Consider the following 16,878-nt stretch of genomic DNA (forward strand, 5'->3'; position numbering starts at 1 on the left):
GGGTTGATTTCTTAAATGCTAAATATTGTCCAAGAATGAATGTTGTTGGCAAGAAATGGGTGTCAGGAAATTCTCAAGCATGGAAATTTTTGTTGATTGCCAGAGATAAGTGTGAATAATACATTCATTGGAAAATTAATTCTGGTGAATGCAATTTTTGGTGGGATAACTGGACTGAAATGGGACCTCTAGCACAAAACTACTCAAGCTACATCACCAGAGGGAATGCAAAAGCTAAAGTGAAAGACTTCATGGTGCAGAACAGGTGGAATGCTCAAAAGCTTTACAATACCTTACCTGGCCAGATTGCCTTGCATATCCTTTCAATTGAACTGGGACAAGATGATATGGATGATTATGCTGTATGGACTTTATCAGAAGATGGACAGTATACTAATAGTACTGCTTGGTAGTTGGTAAGGAACCACAGACAAATTAACTCCACTATCAATAAAATGTGGCAGAAGTCTATTCCTTTTAAGCAATATTTTATTTGTTGGAGATTATTTTTTGGAAAGCGACCATTCAAAGAAGCAATGAAATGGTTAGACAACCAAGATGCTGTGGACTGTGTTTGCTGTTTTGCTCCTAAAAATGAGACTATGCAACACGTGTTTGTGGAAGGCAAAGCTGCTGAATACATATGGAAAGCTATGGGAGCTTCTCTTGGCATCCAACATCATCATATACCAATAAGGGGACTCTTGAACTACTGGTGGAACAGGAAAGCCAAAAACAAAGTTCATAAATTGATTCTACAAGCCACCCCAATCATGGTTTGCTGGGAAATATGGAAAGCATGGACTGCTTATAAGTATGGAGATAACAACAAGTTCCAGTTGTACAGAATGGTCACTAAGTGCATATGGAACATGAAAGCTGTGATTCAAGATGCATTCCCCTCTGTTGTTATAGATGAGAGTTGGATCAGCATATGCAACTATGTTAAAAGGCTTAGCCCAATTATCAGATCAGTCACTATCAAATGGAACAAACCACAAACTAATATGACAAAGTTGAACACTGATGGGAGTCACTTCAAGAGTACTAGTAAGGCAGGAATTGAAGGAGTGGTGAGAAATGAACATGGTGATCTCATTGCAACCTTCTCCTTCCTTGTTCAATGCAACAGTAGCAATCAGGTAAAAGTACTTGCTATCAGAACTGGAGTGGAATGGTGCATACAAAATGGGGTGTTGAACCTTCATGTGGAACTGGATAGTATGGTTATAGCAAACATGCTGATTAACAAAGATACTGATAACCTCAAGCTCAAACACATTGTGAGGAGTACTACTAACCTGCTAAATGGCACCAAGCACTGCATATCTCATTGCTTCAGAGAAGTCAACAAATGTGCTGATTTTTTGGCCAAGCTAGCTGCTACAAGTGGTAATAGGACCTTCTATCACTCTCTACGAGAACTGCCTAGAGAGGTAAAGGGACTATTACAACTTGACAAAGGACAGGTCCCTACTTTTAGAAGAAGCTATGAAAAAAGTAATTTCTTTGTTAGTTAACTTACTTTGTTTTCTTGGAAAGGATTTGTATAGGCTAATTCCTTTCCTAAGATTGTTATGTCAATCTTTTTTTGTAGATTAGAGGCAAGGTTTCCATGTCCCCCTCTAATCATTGTAAGTTTTTGTGCTTATTAATTTAACATGGTAGGGGTCCAAGCCAAACCCCCACACCATAGGCCCACAACCTAATGGTGATGGCTTAAATAAAACAAAAAGAAAAAAAAAAGTCAATTCAAGTAAACACTTCCTTTTCCAAAGCTTTCTCTTCTTTAGTTGAATCTTCCGATCTTAGTTAACGATCTTGGGCTAGCAGAAGATCTCCCCGATTTACTTTTCTTCTGCTATATTTCTCTACAGTGGTTACACGTGCGAGGCACTTGACATAGAATAAAAGCACGAATATTAAAATGCTAATTGTTGATTGATTAAAATACCCTGGAATGCCAACCCACTTTTGTACCCTCAAAATAAATAAATTATATCTTCAAAAGGTAAAATACGCATAGGATAAAAAATAGTAATCTTTAACACTTTATCTAATAATTAGGACTTCAAAATGTTACTTTTGGATTACGGTAAACCCAAACATATGTCAAGTTTGTAAAGGAGTCTAACTTAAAGATTTATTTCCTGTATAAAGAGGTTACATGCATAATGAGACAATTTAGTAGTACATGATAAGATTGTGAATATTGACTTTGCCTAAAATTAGACTTTGAATTTTTAGCTAAGATATTTCAGCTATGAAATCCTACGCATAAATATATCCTACGTGGATTGTGAACATAATAAGCGTCAACTGTTAAAACTAAATATATTTGATTTGGGCTCATATAAGGAGTCAACTATATTATAAAAACAAGGGGAAAAAAAGGAGGGAAATAACATTTTTTCTCTTAGACATGTCGTTCTTTGTTTTTCAAGTTAGAAAGCTATTTTATACCAGAAAGGTATAATGATATTTGATTTGCTTGTAGGTGCATTAATTATTCAAGGATCTTGAAGAATGTAAACATATAACAGATTTTTGAAGGAGGATTGACTTTTAGAGGTTTCTCTTTAAAATCCTTGGGAACTTGTTTAATGCATTGAAGTTGAAGAATTTTTCAAGCAGATAGAGGGATTTTCCTGTCGTTATTAATAATTAAAATTCTTCCCTTATGTTTTATGTATAATAAAGAAACAACTGATTAGTGTTGTTATCCTAATTTCTTTTGGGGCAAGAAGAAATTTTCCATCATTGTCTTTAATGTGAGATATCATTGGATGGCTTCTTCAACATTTTTATCTCTTTTACTTAATTCATTATTAACTTAATTCAGTGATTAGGGACAACTGTTGATTCTTGGAGAGAATTTGAACTTGTCCAAGTGTTTGGCAGGGAATGTGAGTTATTCAAAAAAGTGACAGGGCATAACGTGCGAGGCTTACTTTAAAAGCATAAATATAAATGTTGGTTGATCAAAATATCCTTCAAATATTGAACGACTTTTATACCCTTTGAAAGCTAAACTAACCTTTGAGAACATAATTTACGTAGGATAAAATTGTAAAATTAGGAGTAACATGAATTTGCATTGTTTTCTAATTCCAATGGAATTCCAAAACAACAGTTTCACCCATAAAAAAAAAAAAGATTAAAACCAAAGGACTCCAAGTCAGAATTAAGACGAAACCCAACGGTGTTAATACACCCACATATGGTAAGAAGCCAGTGAAAAAAATATCAAACGTGTTTTGCTCCAAATATTTTATAGCACACGAGTTTTGTTCCTCCCGGAGAAATTAAGGATGAGCCGACCACTTCTACATAAAAAAAACCCCACTATTTTATATTCTTTATCATGAACTCTTTATCGAATATTATTTTTAAGATGTGTGCTGCAAAAGAATGTGATAAAACTCAGTAAAACTTCATATTAGTATCAGATATATCCTTTCATAATATTAGTTGCAAAAGAAAGAGGGTCTTTTTCTGTTAATAGTTCTGGCTTTTGTGGAAGTATCGTTAACGGGTTATGCGGCATTAAGGCATTGGAATTTGTATTAGTTTGATAACAATGATGAGAACCGGCTAAGGCTCATGATTACGTAATCCTACTATTTGGTATAAACTTATTGTCAACTTTAGAAGTCTCTGCGCCAAATTATCAATTATTTTTAGAATATAAAAGTAGTTGAAAGTTTAGATTTTATTTATGCATTTTTTTAGCATATGAAGCAAGATATATTCGTGCAACGCACGAACATAAAGACTAGTTATTTTAAAAGCATGAATATAAATGTTGGTTGACCAAAATATCTTTCAAATATTGAACGACTTTTATGTCTTTACCATTACTATTAACATTTAATTACTAATAATCCTAATTCTATTAAACTCCCAATCATCGGCCGTTACTAAACTCATTACCCCAATTCTATTTCAACTAACCCACCTTAATTATAGCAGACTTACTCATAAAAATAGGACAGGGCCTTACGTCTAATTATCCTCACTACTAAAAAAACAGGGATTTCCGACCAAAAATTTCAACCACACGAGGTCAAAAAAGCCTTTATTTCGACCAATTTTTCGACCACATGCGTAGGTCGATAACAGCTTGGTCGAAATCACATTCTACCGAAATTAAGGGAAAAATTGTTTTCGACCACATGTGGTCAAAAAAATTATTTTTATATTAAATTATATTTAAATTTTTCGACTACGTGTGGTCGAAAACATTATTTATATTTAAATATAAAAAGAAAATAAAAATTCAATTTCGACCACATGTGGTCGAAATTGTAAAATGGGCCCAGAAATTCGACCACGTGTGGTCGAAATCTGGCAAGAATCTTGCTAAATTTCGACCACATGTGGTCGAAATTGAATTTTTATTTTCTTTTTTTCGACCTCATGTGGTCAAAATTGTGAAATATCTGGGATGATTTCGACCACATGTGGTCGAAAATCTGGAATATTTTTTTCAGCATTTGCCTGCTTTTGGCAGCCCACCTGCCAATTTCCAAATAGTCAAATTCATCAATCAAAACAGCCATCCAATTCATCAACAATGCAACACAACAACCATAAACAATGTTCAAACACTTGAACACTTAAACATTGTCCATTCAACCTCAAAGTACCTAAAATTAAAACTACATTCAAACACTTAAACATCATAAACGTAAAAGTACTTCTAATTCAAACTAAAACTACATTCAAACCCTTAAAGATAATATACATATCTATTTAAACATATCCATCATAAACTATTAATTTGGGCTTGCATACCCAACATCCTAGCCTCCGAGGAATTAAGTGTTCTTGTTAGCTGAGCAACTTGATGCTTCATAGCTTCATACTCCTTAGAATCAAGAAAAAAGAAAAATCTCATCAGACAACAACATCCTATGTCTAATATATTAATGTTCACCACACATCAATATCAAAACATGATACCTTAGATACGAAAGAGTCATTATCTTTAATAATGAAGGATTTCGGCCCACAAAATTGTGCCATTCAGATTTGTCAATCTTTCCGTCCTGATTTGAGTCTGCATGTTGAAATACATTTACTAGTTACTAAAATTGGAATGGTAATGATCAGTAAATGCTTTTGTAAATGGCCATCTCCCATACACTATTCTTGGGCAACAAACAAACCACAAAATTATCTCAACAGTCTCATCGGCCAACTTCATCTCAGATTCACATAAAATTGCAATCAACATTTGCTTAACCTGCCAAAATCACAGATAATGAAGCCTGCAAAATTATTGGATAGATATCAGAAATTAATTAAACCATGATGTAAGTGTGATATTGATATCTGCATAACTGTATGCAAACAACGCTTTGGACTCAGAAGGGGAAAATAAACAAATATCAAATGAGTGCTTCCTCCAACTTCTGGCTGCTAAGAACTTTAGTGTGGAAGCTATACAATATATAAAGAGGACATAGCGAAGAAGTGAAGTACAGTTGTAACTTGTAAATACAATATATGCCTCAAGTGGCTCTCTCTAAGTCTTCCGTGCAAGCTATTATAACTTAAAATAAGGAACAGAGTAACAGCTCGTAGACTAGCAGCAGTAGAGTGAAAAGTGCATGGTCTTAAACATCTAGAATAGCATACCTCTTGCCGCTCGATGAATCCCGTGCCATCCATATCATAAAGCCTAAATGAAACTGCAATAACCGAATGATGGCGTATCAATGTGACTATTTGTGTGCCAGCATTATCTGAAACATAAAAGAGGAACAAAACAGTTATGTTTATCTTTTTTTCACTTACAATCAATCTTCTCTTCCTGTGGGGCATTTGGGTGGAAAACATTAAGTGCCCTAACAAAATCATCAAAATTGATAACTCCTTTTTGCTTTACATCAAAGAGCTCAAAAATCTGCACCCACAAAGTTCAAAAGGGAAATTAATATACCATGTCTCATTTAAAGTAAATTCTGAGCTTTTCAAATGCAATCTCAGACTGGATGGAAGCATTAGACTGTAGTGTTGTCACAAAGTCTTTCAACTTTGTTCCTGGAACAACAATGGTAAGAAATATGGTAAACACTACCTCCTCCTTATGTCTACAATTATATTTTCCCATGTAAACTTTAATTCTTATAAGTCCTGACCAGTGACTACTTCAGGTAACCAAAGGACTATCCTTGTGTCAAAAATATCTGAATCAGGATGGATTCAAAACCTGTGATCCATTCATTTTATAAGTTATGTTTTAATTTAAAAAGAAATAAGACACCAAAAGTACCCTTAGCATTTACTGGTTTTCAATATGTCATATCTACTCCTACGATATGTTATTAAGGGCAAATTAAATAGGAATGTTATAATTACGAAGATTTGAGCTATTAAAAGCGCGCCAATCTTTTTGGGGTGTATCAAAATAGAAATAACGCCACATAAAATGAAACGAGAGGAATAATCCATTTGAACTAGATGTATTATTGAACAGCACCAGATCCTGAGCTTATAATCGAATTTAGTGCAGCTTTGGATATCTTGGGAGAATTTCGCCAATTTGAATATTGCATGCATGGAAAATACAGAACTGCTATGATCAGGTCTGCATTTCTAACCCCTGTTGTAGTTCACTAACTTGTTCAGATAGTGGTCTCACTATGAAAATCTACTAACTCTCAAAATACTTCAATGTTATTGCCAAATTGGTTTTTCATTTTCCTCAGGTCAATTATATAAGTAACATGTTTGATCAGGTCCTCTGGTTAGACTAGGAGGAATCTAAAAGTAAAAAATTGCATAACTTTATTCTTTAAGTTACTGATCCTGAACGTTATCTATAAATAAAGAATTGTTAGTATATAATTTGTTTACATAGTGATAAGTATTTTTGAAAGTTAAAGTACTGGTATCTTAATTATGACCTTTGTTAGTCATAATTAGTTAATACAAATGTATCTTAACCACGGAATATTTTTTCAAATGCAATCTCAGACTGGATGGAAGCATTAGACTGTAGTGTTGTCACAAAGTCTTTCAACTTTGTTCCTGGAACAACAATGGTAAGAAATATGGTAAAGGGAGGTGTTATAGACAGGATGGAATACTCTAGCAATATTGGACTTCTAGGCTTGAGTGCTTACGTATCAAACACATGAATTTTGTTACATAGATTCTCCTAATCTCCGTATGAGATTAAGAGTAGAGCTGAAATATGGAAAATTATATAGGTATACATCAAGAAGGTCAGATGGGTGATTCAGGGGTCTCACCAAAGTTGAAATGAAAGGAAATCTGAGAGGAACTTTCAAGTAATTAAGAAATTGTAGCTCTGAAACTATGATGAAGTTTATCAAACGCAACATGAAGTGGTCAGTTCAGTCAAAGAAAATTGCTCAATATGTGTAATTCAGTCTCGTCAAGCTCTACAAAGCGTGCACACCCTACAACAGACAACATAAGAGCTGTTGGATATACAGAATGAGGTGCGCGCTAAATGGTGAGCTCGTGCCAAATCAGCGGTAGCCAATTATTTTTAGGTTTCCGTTTTGTTGAAAAGTGAAGTATGTATTATTCTATACATTCTACTCAGTGGTGTTCCACCATTTTATGGGGGTAACTTCATTTGCTACCTCTCGAATTTTACCATCGTATTTTCCTAAAGCTTCCTCATCATTATTGATTTCCCTTTTCATTTCAGCACATATAGAACTATAGTTGATTCTTTCATGTACCATATAACATCTTCTTTTTGTTGCCCTTGCACTCAAATAAGAGGAAAAAATTGAAGAAGCATGGCCATTTAGGAATTGTAGCATTAACATTATACCATTATATAGTCATTAACATTATCTCTTTTGTGACATTTTATCAAACACCAAATAGGCTTGTTAATTTTTCCTCTTGAGGAAACACCACAACTACTAATATAGTATAAACAAATGAATATGAATCATACCAAATCACAAGCAATAGAGAGAAAATTAAACCCAGTCTCATATGGTTACAAAATGAGCACAAAGAAATGTCGATCTAAAAGATCAAACTAACATATAGCACAGTAAAATTGAAGAAGAAAGAAACCAGAGAGCTTACTTATTCCAATCAACAACAAGAAGCATGAACAAATCAGATACTCATAAAGAGGAAAAAAATGCAAATGAGAGACATAAGCTGATCTTGTACAAAGAATTTCCCCTTAAATTGAGGTTCAATTAGCCGTTACCTTTTTGACCGGAGTAAATCTAACACCATGATCTTCAAAATATGGAACGATGGTCGAAAACAGCGGCGGCGTCTGGTGGCGACGCTTGCTGGTCCGAAACGGCGGTGGCTGCGGCGTTGACCGTCTAAGGAGGGGGTGGGGCAGTCGGGTGGTGGGATGGTAGAGAGAAGATGGAGAGTAAAGAGAGTGAAAGAGAAAGGGGGGGGGGGGGGGGGGGGGGAATGAAACGAAAACTAAGGAGAGCTAGATCTGGTCTAAAATCTTTTGAAAAAAATAATTAAGTCAGATTTGACCGACTTTAACTTAATTATTTCGACCACGTGTAGTCGAAATTAGATTTTTATTTTTATTTTTTAATTAATTGTTTTATATATATATAATTTAATTATGTATAAAATGTTTTTTTCCATTTATTATTTGTATAAAAATTAATTTCGACCACACGTGGTCGAAATGCATTTTTCCTATTAAAAAATTGACCTGATGTGGTCGAAATTCTATAAAAAGAATTAAATAAAAATTAAATTCTTCAAATTTCGACCACCCGTGGTCGATTTTTTTTCGATCAAAATTGTGGTCGAAAATGCCCTTTTTTTTTAGTAGTGCCTAATCCTATTGGAATTACAAGACCACATTCGTTGATTGTGAGATCATATGACTTTGAATCCATGAATTAATGTTAGATTTCCATATAAATGGATGATAAATTATGGAGAGCTCACAAAGAGGTAAGGAATTTATTTTTTATTCTTAAAGAATTTGTTAAATAAATATTTCTAAAACTAATTAATTAAATTACCGGGAACATCAATTTCAAAGAAGTGTTAATGTAGATACAAGCGTATGCTATAGTAATATTTTAGTAACTCATAAAATAAATATATTTAATTACAAATAATATTATCTTATATGTTTTACTAATATTGAGATCGACTGAGAATAACGTGCAACTGCACGTTTATAGAGACTTTATTTTAAAAGTATGAATATAAATGTTGGTTGACCAAAATATCCTTCAAATATTGAACGACTCTTATACCCTCTAAATTTTAAAAAAATAAATCTTATGTAGGATATAATTGTAATTAAGAACTTAGTTCAAATTCAATTAATTATATCGGGAAAGGTAGGTTGAAGTAGAATTAAGCTTGATGTCTTTAAAATTAATTTATTATCTCTCCAAGCTTATTTGAGTACTACGTGAAGACAGAAAAGTCGTAGAACATTGGAAGTTGTTGCATAAGAGGGGTTTAAGAATATAAAGTTTCGTACTTGAATGAAAATAAGTAAACAAACTACCATATGCCATGGCCTTGTCTGACACGGCAAACCAAGGGATATTTAGGAGTACATACAATCACGTGTTGATCGAATTGTGTATTAGCCAAGTTTGAGAATGGTTAGGAAATGCTAGCAGTATAAGCTAGAATTTAATTAGGATAGTAATTCTACATCTATGCAACTTAATAGACTCATACACAGTAAGAAGTCTAAAGAATCAACGTCCTTTGCTCCAGAAAATTTCATACCACGAGAGTTATTAATTGTTGCGACCTTCAAACTCTAAAGATTTTCATATAGAAATACAGAGTTGATGGTGTCCTCGCTGGTGGTCAAGGATGCGGTTCTCACTTTTCCCCCTTTCTTTTGACTACGAGCGGTACAATTTGATCTACTTATTACTCCCACTGTCCCAATTTATACGAGGGTTGACCGATTTGAGGAGTCAATCAATTCTTTCTTTGACTAAAATTTCAAGCATAGATTCTTTATTATAATAAATGTTAGATATTTGAAAATACAGAAAAAAGTATTATAAATCTGCATAATTAATAGTTCACAATATATGAAAAGAGTTGGAGAAAATTGTAGTCAAGGAAAAAACTTTTGATTCCCCAAATAGATCAACTCTCATTTAAATTGAGACGGGGAAGTACTTGGTTTTTTGTCGTTGACCATTTCAGTAATATAATGCAAAAAGTATCCATGGACGCTCTACGACCACGTCAAGTAGCAAATACTCTTGGGATGTCGGAATACAAAATTTAGAAAGTATTTTTATTCCTTTTGGAGAAATTAAGATACGTTAAAGGAACTAATTATTTAAGTTTCTACTTTTAATAGTTTAAAAGAGACGAAAGAGAGTTCTTAAATATTTGGAAATCAACAAGAAAACAATTGCAGTTGAAGCTTTATACTCCCTCCGTTCACTTTTACTTGTCCACTATTTCTAAAATAGATTTTCATTTTTGCATTTTTCACATATCAAGATAAGACAATTTTTTTTGCCTGTTTTACCCTTAACATTAATTACTCATTCCAAATCATTTTCCAAAACCAATATCATTATATACCAATTAATATGAGCATCATGATAAAATACACAGTTTATTTATTATTTCTTAAACAGCATGAAAAGTCAAAAGTGAACAAGTAAAAGTGAACAGAGAAAGTATTTTAGGTACGGATATCGTAGTATTTAAAGCAAAATATATTCGTGCAAAGCACGAACTTAGAGACTAGTTTATATACAAAATGCTTTTGACTAAACAAATGTTGGAATATTGGACTTGATTTTGGAAATTGGATAAAAATTTGAAAAAAATCTCAAAGGCAATATGACGACCCACATTTCTTAGTTGTAATGGCACCCGCTATCTCAAGCAGTGGCGGAGCCAGAATTTGCGATAAGGGGATTTAAAATATGAAGTAAACACACGAAGAAGTACAAGAGGGTTCAACATCTACTATCTATACATAAAAAATAATTTTAACCATGTATAAAAATAATTAGACGTATGTGGCTCTGTCCCTAATCCCAAGTAAGGCAAACCAAGATATTCATCAACTCAAACTAATTAAGTGGAAGTAAAGCAATAAAGGTTAACAGCCATGAATATCACAAATAGAAGAAAAGTCGAAATACAATGCAGAAGCGAAAGCCGGATTCTACACCCAACAGCTAGTGATGCTTGTCATGAGCAAAATTAAGAATAAAGATACAATTGTCTGAAATAGGTACACACATTCTGACAGAAGTAGCAAAATAAACTAATTAAGAATGACACGGTGGCCAATGCAGACAATACAACGGCTCACTCACTGAAAGCTAGATCTCGGCAGGAAACTCACTCGCGGGCTCCACTAGTGCTAAGATCTGAACCTGCAATAAAATGTGCAGAGGTGTAATATGAGTACGCCAACATCACTACTGAGAACAGGTAAAACACCAAGGTTCAAAACTGACTAACTCCGTGTTGGAAATCTCACAGAAAATACTCTATCACGAATATACAACCCAGCAAAAGGAAATGAGAAGAAGAGAAATTTTGGCTCTCTGTATCTGTCAACCACTCAAAGTGAAAGCAAAGGAGGATTATTTATCTGAAGAAGTAGAAGGATGTTACAATGGATATTGTAACCATCAGACATGCACGTAAATGCCATTTAAGGCTAATAAAGGCTATTCAATGAGAGGAAATCAATGGTGTAAGGTAATTACATGATATGAATTCAAAGGCTAATGAATGGTCAAACGTCTGTTATCACACAATGAAGGCTATTAAGGTTATTCAATAGTCAGGCAATTTGAAGCTAACGTTATAGGAAATGAACATATTCTTTTTTGAGATATATAATTTTTCCAACACTCCGTTGATAGGTAATAGGGCAAACCTAGAAAAAATCAACGGACTTGACAGTGTCGGAAAATAATTGGTCGGAAGAAAAAAACCAACGGACTTCGTCTGTTTAAACCGAGGGACATCGTCAATTGTGTTAAATATATAAATGTCGGTTTGTATGGTCAAACCAATAAAAAAAAATGAGTAACCATATTTTAATTTAATTAATATATTAATTTATTTTTTTGTTACAATCGACACAATCTATCTATTAGTTATTTATATCCAAAAAAAACCAATGGGCTGTGTCGGTTTTCTAAATTTTTTTATCTAATTTTTTTAGAAAACTGACAGACACCATCAATTAGCCCATATATTTTCTAGGTAAAAGCTGGCACCAACAAGCTGCGTTTTAGCAGCACCACCTGCCAAAGAAAGTCCTCCAACACCGCATAAATGCTTTCAATCAACCAAGAAAGTCCTTCAACACCACCAAATAAACTACGCCATCTACTTACCAACATCCAACAATCCTACTAATTAAATATCCTCAATTTGAGATTTAATACCTCTAAGCATACATATCGAGCATAGCATCTTTACCCGCTCTTCTATATAGTTGAAACATATTCAGTCTGATAATTTTTTGATATTTTGATATTTCAACAACACACATTATATTTGAATACGTGCAACATTGATAATTGTTGCAAATACTTTACAGCTAAAAGTTTCTGCCTTGTCTTTAAGAAACTTTTTATTTTTACAGTTGCATACATATCAAGAAGCTTTTGTCGAATTAAATTAGCATTTTGTAGAAATTGTACATAACTTTAATCATCACATATCTTCGTATGGTGTCTAGTAGATCGGTGTCAATTTCATATTGTGCATCTGGGAAAAAAGTAATAAGCTATTTTTCAAATTCGAAATCCAACTTCAAGTTGAATTTGAAATTTTCATGGCCAAACACTGATTTTCAAATAAAATGAAAAATTATTCCGTAAAAAAGTGAATAATTTTATTGCCATAACGGGTCCTAAACTTCATATCAAATCAAGTTTTGTATATACACATGCTAATTGATGTGTGTTTTCAGTTTAATTTTTAACTGATAAGGTTAAATGATTTGATTTGATGTAAACTCTGAGTGCCGGTGAGTTTTTAGTGGAGGCAAAGTGTCTTATTGTAATATGTTAACACTAGGCATTATTGTTAATATCAGATTCATAACAATATCATATTCTGTACAACAATTTTAATCAAAGTGGAACTATAGACACTTGACATTGTCATTAAAGTTGCATTTGCGTGGCCCCTATCCAGTTCTTAACAAATTTTTCTTGTTTTTGATTTATTCTTAAGTCTGAAATCTAGATACGTTGTTAAATTGTGTTCAATTTAAACTGGATGTGTTTTTATTGGTTTATTTGGATTAAAGTGATATATAAAAGTGGTATAATCATTAAGCATCTATTTTTGCCTCACAATTACTCTTCCTTCCAATTTTTCTGTGACGTTTTAACTGAAATTTCATTCAAGTAAACTATTCATTTGACCATGAAAACAATACTGATCTGAATGAACATAATTGTATCTTTCACTATTTACATGGACAAAAAGAATGACAATTTTGAGTAATCTGGTTGTGGCTCCACCCACTGTTTCAACATTTTGTGTTGTTCAATGGCCACTCCATTAAATGGAAGCCATATATATGAAGGCAGAGATAGATAGTGGTTTAAAAATAGACATTTGTTATAACAGTGAGAAGCTTTCCATACTAACTCCACATCCTTTAGCAAGTAGCTCAATTTTGAAAATATTGACAAAGCTTTCTTGTGCCATTCAGAAGGCAAAGACTCTTCATTGGACTTCAGCGGGGGAGCGACAAAACCACAGTACTCCACCTTTGTTGGCTATCAAATCTTAGCTCGAGGTCAGAGACGGGGTTAAGATTTGAGATTATGGGTTCTGAACTTGCCATTAATTCATAGCTCGTATTCACAATATATTTATACTATAAATATTTAACGAACTTCTTAATATAATACTGGCGATGCCTAAGCAAAAGCTACTGGGTTCATCTGAACCCGTACCTCATATTGTATTTGAGCCCCTGCTAGAGATGACGATCCTCACACTACTCAATGCCATTTGTAAGGCCAACTTGAAGTTAAACCTAAAAGATGCAATTTAAACATCCAGCAACTGATTTTATTTTCTGCTTCTTCCAATTGGTCCTCCATTATACACTTAAAAAATGAACCTACACTGGAGTTCGATTATTCAAGATACTCGGTCCAAAACATCCTTATGCGACGTTTCATCGATCAGTTTGTGAGCATATTATTTCTTTAGAATCACCAAGACACTGAGGCGAAATCAAATCTTAAATTAATCAAATGAGAAAATATACAGGATACCTTAAGTCGTTTCTATTTGAAAAACATGCACTTTTTATCATATAGAAATTGTAGACTGGAGAAACAGAGAGAGGAATACTTAAAATGAGTGAGGCGAGTACCACATCGATAAATAATGGGTAAATCAAAACTTTGTTGCAATATAAAAGGAATACACAGGTTAGATACAAAACTCACGCAGCCACGCAGTGAGCACAAAGCGAATTATTCTTTTGCTTTTTACTAAAGAATATCGTGTGTGTGTTAAAATTAGTGGCATATGCTAATTTTTGGAGGGGTTTTCTCCTTTGAGTACCCCTAACAATTCTAGTTTCAACAATTTTACGTTTGTCTTATAGTGATGTTTTTGGTGCATTTTGATACTGAGGAAAATTCAAGCTGCGATTATCGCACAAAAAGACAAAAACTTTTGCCTCTTATCGTGCCAAGTTTTCCCTTTTTGTGCTTCCATACAAACTTTCATGTATTTCTAGGGGTGCATTTGTTTTTTCAGTTAGGATCCAATCCAAACCAAAACTTAGTTAGGATCCAATCCGAACCAAAATAAGTTTGGTTTGGTTCGGATTTTGTTTTTCGGTTTGGTTATCAATTGCGTCAATACATTTGAATGACGAAAAAAAAAAACAAATGCTATAGAGAATGAGAAGTAACCATTTCAAATCTCTCAAATATATTTTCTAATATAAGTCACAGATAGAACTTTAAAAACACAATATTTAAAAGTATATAAATACATGTCCATAACCTAAAGATTGAGAATGGGTCATTTTATACTCTTAATACTATAATGGGTCATTCTTACTTAGTGGCATATTTGTATCAGAGTATATATATAAAATTCAGTTTTTTGATTTTTCAGTTTTTACCGAACTGAAAAACCAATCCAAATTGAAATTTGATTTAATTCAGTTTAGTTTTCCGGTTAATCCGATTAATGCACACCTCTATGTATTTCTACCGAGAAAATGATAAAAATAGTCTCTTATGTTTTATCTATACATAATAGATGTTAAATCTTTTTCACTTTTTCATGTGTTTACTTCTTCATATTTTGAATTTTCTTAGTGAAAATTCTTGTTCGTCGTTGATACTCTGAGCTAATGACCTAGGGTTTAGATTGATCATTTTTGTTGTGGTAATTGTGAATAAGTTTGAAAACCAAAATAGTAGAGTGGACAAAGAAAACCGACAAACCGCACCAAACCAATAAAAAATCCGACTAGTGGTTTGGTGTTGACGAAAAAAATCGACCATAATTGGTTTGGTTTGGTTTTAACTAGAAAATGTCAAACCAAACCAAAGCAACCCGACATTACATGTATACAATTTTTAGAAATATTTTATACATAAAATTATATATTTGTAATGTAATTTATAAATATTTCTTAAAAAATTTCATAGTTTTTATTTTTTAACATATTATTTCAAGCTTTGACCTAGAATTTTGAATGACCAATATAATAGGTAATAGGTGTTAGTAACTCAAATAAAACCCAAACCCAAACCAAATCAATATTAATTCTAATAAAAGAAATTCAATTCTAACACTAGAAATGATAATAATGTTGGATATGTGTCATTTAGTTTTGCATTGGTTTAGACGGTGAAAATACGTAATTTTTTTTCTTTAATATTTAATCATGTAACTAATACTTATTAGCCCTACTTATTTAGCATGACTTATTACTTTTAGATTATGATCATTTTTATTATGGCTTATCAATTAGCAATATTTGTTTTAAGCGATTTCATTATCTTTTTATTGAATATATTTGTACAAAGTCATCACCCATTTTGTATTAGTATTTTCTTAAGAAACACCTTACTTAGATAGTTGTATCTTACTAGGACTAAAGAAATATTTGAAGCACAAGTTATATATTTTATATAAAGACTTTACCGAAAAATCCAAAAACCCGAGAAAAACTGAGGTTGAAAAACCCGACTTTTGTTGGATTGGTTTGGTTTAAAGATTTAAAAATCCGACACAATTGGTTTTATTTGATATTTGAAAAACCCAAACCAACCCGGTCCATGTACACCCTACAAAATAGCATATTACCCAGTCGGGTGAACCTTATAAGTTTGTATTAATCATACGTTTTTTTGGCATTATTGTTAACGTCAGGTTCTACACAATACCTTTAATCCCAGTGCAAGACACTTGACTTTGTCACTAAAATTGGATTACATGATCTGCTCATACTATGATTCAGAAGGAATTTTTATTTTTCAGATTTTACCAAAACTATGGTATTTTTCATTTTAAGACAGCTGAAGATCTGTTTGTTGTCCATCTGGTTTGCTATAAATGAAAAAGAAAAAATCGAGGGCAAAATGTTCCTCATCGGCTGAAACAAAGGAAAACAAGGATCTAAATGGATATAAAAGAATAGGAAGGAGCAACATGAAACATACTTACCTGGACGGTGTCAATGCATGATCAATAAGGCCCATGGCCTAGGTTGGTGACATCCATGGGCACTTGGAAGGATGCCCATGGCAAATTTACAGTAATGTTTTCAAAGGTAGGTAAAATTACCCAATGAGATTTTTTTTTTTTTTTTTTTTTGTGTTTTGGTTTTTCATTTGGCGTTTGATATTCGGGGCGCAG

General features: G+C 33.1%; 2 protein-coding genes and 1 non-coding gene across 3 annotated transcripts; 2 read left to right on the forward strand and 1 right to left on the reverse strand.

Annotated features, from left to right (window-relative positions):
* Nucleotides 1-536: 536 nt before the first annotated feature.
* LOC132613108 (uncharacterized) lies at nt 537-1,520 on the forward strand. Its single transcript, XM_060327161.1, has one exon. It carries the CDS (start codon nt 537-539, stop codon nt 1,518-1,520), a length of 984 nt encoding a protein of 327 aa, XP_060183144.1.
* Nucleotides 1,521-4,588: 3,068 nt separating this feature from the next.
* Nucleotides 4,589-16,721, reverse strand: LOC132613109 (uncharacterized). Its single transcript, XM_060327162.1, has 9 exons — nt 16,687-16,721; nt 11,486-11,558; nt 11,348-11,378; nt 8,216-8,448; nt 5,803-5,911; nt 5,644-5,696; nt 5,249-5,273; nt 4,966-5,062; nt 4,589-4,870 (listed from the first exon to the last, which is right to left on the reverse strand). The coding sequence occupies exons 1-9, from the start codon at nt 16,719-16,721 to the stop codon at nt 4,855-4,857; spliced, it is 672 nt and encodes a 223-aa protein (XP_060183145.1). The 3' UTR covers nt 4,589-4,854.
* LOC132616278 (U5 spliceosomal RNA) lies at nt 14,444-14,560 on the forward strand. The gene has a single exon (XR_009573070.1). It is a non-coding gene; the product is annotated as a U5 spliceosomal RNA (small nuclear RNA).
* Nucleotides 16,722-16,878: the final 157 nt, after the last annotated feature.

The sequence above is a fragment of the Lycium barbarum genome, chromosome 10 (assembly GCF_019175385.1).
Source record: "Lycium barbarum isolate Lr01 chromosome 10, ASM1917538v2, whole genome shotgun sequence".
Taxonomy (NCBI): Eukaryota; Viridiplantae; Streptophyta; class Magnoliopsida; order Solanales; family Solanaceae; genus Lycium; species Lycium barbarum.

Excerpts from the sequence above, each read along its gene's own strand:
- LOC132613108 (XM_060327161.1), top strand. The coding sequence starts at position 537 with ATGAAATGGTTAGACAACCAAGATGCTGTGGACTGTGTTTGCTGTTTT.
- LOC132613109 (XM_060327162.1), bottom strand. The coding sequence starts at position 16,721 with ATGGGCCTTATTGATCATGCATTGACACCGTCCAG. Across the intron at positions 11,559-16,686 it reads CATGCATTGACACCGTCCAG|ATACAGAGAGCCAAAATTTC; the intron begins GTAAGTATGTTT and ends AGTGGTTGACAG. Across the intron at positions 8,449-11,347 it reads AGCACTAGTGGAGCCCGCGA|TTTTCGTTTCATTCCCCCCC; the intron begins GTGAGTTTCCTG and ends AGCTCTCCTTAG.